The sequence below is a fragment of the Nanorana parkeri genome, unplaced genomic scaffold (genome assembly GCF_000935625.1).
Source record: "Nanorana parkeri isolate BGI_ZX_2015 unplaced genomic scaffold, ASM93562v1 scaffold575, whole genome shotgun sequence".
In the NCBI taxonomy this organism is placed as follows: domain Eukaryota; kingdom Metazoa; phylum Chordata; class Amphibia; order Anura; family Dicroglossidae; genus Nanorana; species Nanorana parkeri.
Window position 1 is genome coordinate 185,464 of NW_017306843.1, and position 3,688 is coordinate 189,151.

Here is a 3,688-nt window from a genome sequence, read left to right on the forward strand (position 1 = left end):
ATGTATTCCTAAATGCACAGAATATTACTGGATATTGAGTTCTTATAGGTAAATTAAGCACCAGAGATTGTTGATGCAGGGAATATCCGATTGCCTTATGGGAAAAGGAAGGATTTCGTTTTTCCCTTGTTGGAGCAAACTGAACCATGCTTTATAGTGTTTTTTTGCCTTCCTCTGGATCAACAGTGGGTAATTGTGGGCAGTGTTCTGTTTAGGCTTTTCTTCTTTTATTTTTCCCATCTCTCTATAGGTTGAACTCTATGGACTTGTGTCTTTTTTTCAACCTATGTTAATACCCGTTACAATTTTTCACCCAATTAGAATTGAAAAGAAAATTACAGCAAGATTAAGGTTGGGTTTTTTTCCCTCTTATCCTAAAAAATATTTGTAGGAATCAGATAGTAAGTAAATAGATAATATTTAAGTTATAGGTCCCTCAACATTGTATCTGTGTGTTTAAGGGAATAGTAATATTAATAAACCTAAATGCATATGAAATGAAGCTGTAGCAATAGAGAATGAAGTACCTCAAACAGTTTTTTCAACAGCAGTCTAAATTGACTAGAGTTGAGAAACTTTGATCCAATTCTCCAATTGCTACCGAAGAAAGAAAGAAAGAAACAAACAGGTAGTTATTTACGGCAATGTCTGTAAAAGCAGAAGATATTCATCAGGGTGGGAAAGTGTAGGCTATGACTACTGGGGCTGACCAATTATTGCCAACTCCAGTAAGTCAGGGAATATGTGATAATAAGACTCTGTCCTTTGACAATGTGCTACCAATTTAGGGTTATTTACAAATGAAGATCTGTATACAAGACAAATAATGTTTCCCACCCTGGCAGAGAGATATGAATTTTAAAGCACAGTGGAGAGAAAACAGAGCTGAAGAAAGAAGAGGCAGCAGAGAGAGACAGAAGAGAGAATACAGAGCTACAGAAGTGTTTATTGAGCATGCTACAGAGGTAAGCAGAGTACACAAGATGAAATCAAAACCACCATCAACCTACTGACTTTGTTAGAAAATTAATTTTTAATTGTGCCGCAATCAAACTAGACTGAATTTTACATTTCTAATGATGTAAAAACGTAACTAATAGAAAATATACATGACCATTTTATTCACCTACACAGATAAACAGAATCTATGAATTTCAACCAAATACATTAATTAAAACAATGTACTTGTCGGAATGAGAACCAAATAAACAGCTCATTGAAGGGATGAGCTGTTTGCCTGATTCTAGCTGGTAGATTCTGAGCCATGCCTATAAGTCAGGTCTGTTTAAACATACAAAATAGTTTGAAGTTCTTTATTAAAACAGAATATTACAATGTAGGTAAATTAAGACTAAAGGCACATAAACTTTGGTCCCACCTGGATGTCAGTTTTTTTCAAAAACGGCCACTAGTTTCTTTTTTGTCAAAAAGGCGCTCCCTGCCATAAAGTACATGCACCAGTTTCTGAAATCACTTGACCAGTCTGCACATGCTCAGAAATCCACAACCATATTTCGAGTAGAATTACAAACAGCAGATGGCAAATACAGAGTTAAATGCACATCAGTCATGTCAACTTCAAAAACCACAGAAAATATTCAGCCACAAATAAGACATTACTTTAGTTCTAACATTTAAATGATACGATTCACGAGAGAATACAAAAAGGATTAAGATTCTACATTGTTTTCAGAAACAGGACCAAGACTTCTAAGGATCATCTCCTTGCCTTTTACAAAAAAAAAAAAAGTACACTATTTGTTACTAAGAGACACTAAAAATACACCTTGTCTAATTTACAAGGCAAACACCAACAAGAAATTAAAACAGTGAGGTTTCCTACCATTACATGATTTGTTTTTAAAGTGAAAGAAATGTTGAAGTGGGCACAGTACAGAAAGAACATGACTGATGTTTGTGTTGAAGTTCTGAGCAGGAGGAACCAAAGCTTAACCTCTTTACATGTCTCCTGGTGCAACATTCTGTAGTTCACATGTAACCATGTGCCCGTGACCATTTGCCTGCATTCTAAATGGTAAAAAGTTGGGAAACAAAAAACCTTACTATTTAAGGCACATGTCCATGGATTAAGAAAAACTGAAAAAAAAGAATAATCAGAAATGTCTTCCATAGTGACATTTGAAAACCTGCAGCCAAAATCATAACTGCAGTTTAAATCAATTAATGTGATGAACCAAGGAATGATAACTGAGTGAAAAAACAAGCCAAACTCTGGTCCCCACTTTCCTGAACAGTCTGTTGGTGGCAACACACGTAACAATGCGATAAACCCAGGCGCTCTGCTTTTCGTGTTTTTTTTTTCTTTTTAAATTGTTGACTTGGAAAAAGAAACTCTCAGATGGTGGTTATCGCCAATGTTGTAGTTGTGGAGGTCGATCAATGCTTGTATAGCTTCTTCCACTGTAGACATCTGTAGAAGAGCCATTTTGTGGTCTCTAAAGAAAATTGTAAAGAATAATAAGCAATAGTGACTCTCTAAACATAAATAAAACAGAATCATGGGATATCCAAATATCTATATTTGTTTTTAAATACACACACTCAGTGATTTCTACCTTTATTGAAAATCAGAAACAATTCCTTACCCATGAGCCTGTATCTCAGCTATTGCTCTGAGGCTGTCCACATCAAAAGGGATGACGTTACTAAAACATCCTCTCTACTGTTAAGTTGTTCCCCCGTTTTACGGATTATGTTTTTCTAATTTCTGCAATCTCCAAAGCTTTTGGTAGTAGCAGAACATGGAAAAGCTTCATCCATTAAAATAGGGGAAAAACAGCGGAAAGGAGACTTATGTGGTTGATATGCACCTACATGAACAAGGTATATTAAACCTGATAGGTACAAAGTGGTGACAGGATCACATTAAATATACAGAGGTCTGCATAGAATAGAGCATACAAGGGTATATCAATGGGCTCTTTCTTAGCCATTTGGTCATGCGGTATTAATCGTTACTGAATATACTTTTCTGGAAATTACATATGTGTATTTTGCTCATGTGTTGCGCACAGTACAAATATGTAAAGAAAAGGGTTTTGGTGTAAATGTGTTGAAAGTGCTCATTAATATATGTTGTTGTGTTATGTTAATGTATGTTGTGCCTTTGACATAAATTCACCCCCGCAGTGCGATCGGACGCGTGGCAAAACATTGAATGCGTGCCAGTCCACAGAGAACACAAAAAATAGATCATGCAGCATTTTATTGGGTTCACAGTGGAACGAAACGCAGGAAATTTTTGCCACGCGCCGATTGCACTGCATACTTGGCTGCGGTTCTATTGACTTCAATGCATCGCCCCGCCCCAGAACAAAGGGGGAAGTTTAGTGAGCAATTGCTGTGCGTTCCAGCAGCTACCGCTCTGGAACACACCGCAATTGGTGTGATCAAGCCCTTACAGTACCTGTGGTCAAAAATGTGAACAATCCACATATTGATAAATGGAATTTCTATTTAAAATACATTTTCATATAGCTAAACATACCCATTTCAAGGGACCCTTAGCATTATAAACAATATAAAGCTAAAAAGTGACATTCTTGACTTCTCTTGCATTACGTTCAGTCTTATTGTCAAGACTTTGTTAAAAATTGTAATACTATGTAGGAAAATGACACTATTAAAATACATATTGGCACACGGGGGGGGGGGGGGGGGGTGTTTG

General features: G+C 36.5%; 1 protein-coding gene across 2 annotated transcripts in view; it reads right to left on the reverse strand.

Annotated features, from left to right (window-relative positions):
* Positions 1-926: 926 nt before the first annotated feature.
* The window catches only part of PTBP2 (polypyrimidine tract binding protein 2), a 49,628-nt gene continuing 46,866 nt past the window's right edge, over positions 927-3,688 (reverse strand). For both annotated transcript variants that reach the window (XM_018562380.1, XM_018562381.1), the window contains one exon: positions 927-2,456. In XM_018562380.1, coding sequence (XP_018417882.1) covers positions 2,327-2,456 — 130 coding nt within the window. In that variant the 3' untranslated portion in view covers positions 927-2,326. The remainder of the gene's footprint in view (positions 2,457-3,688) is intronic.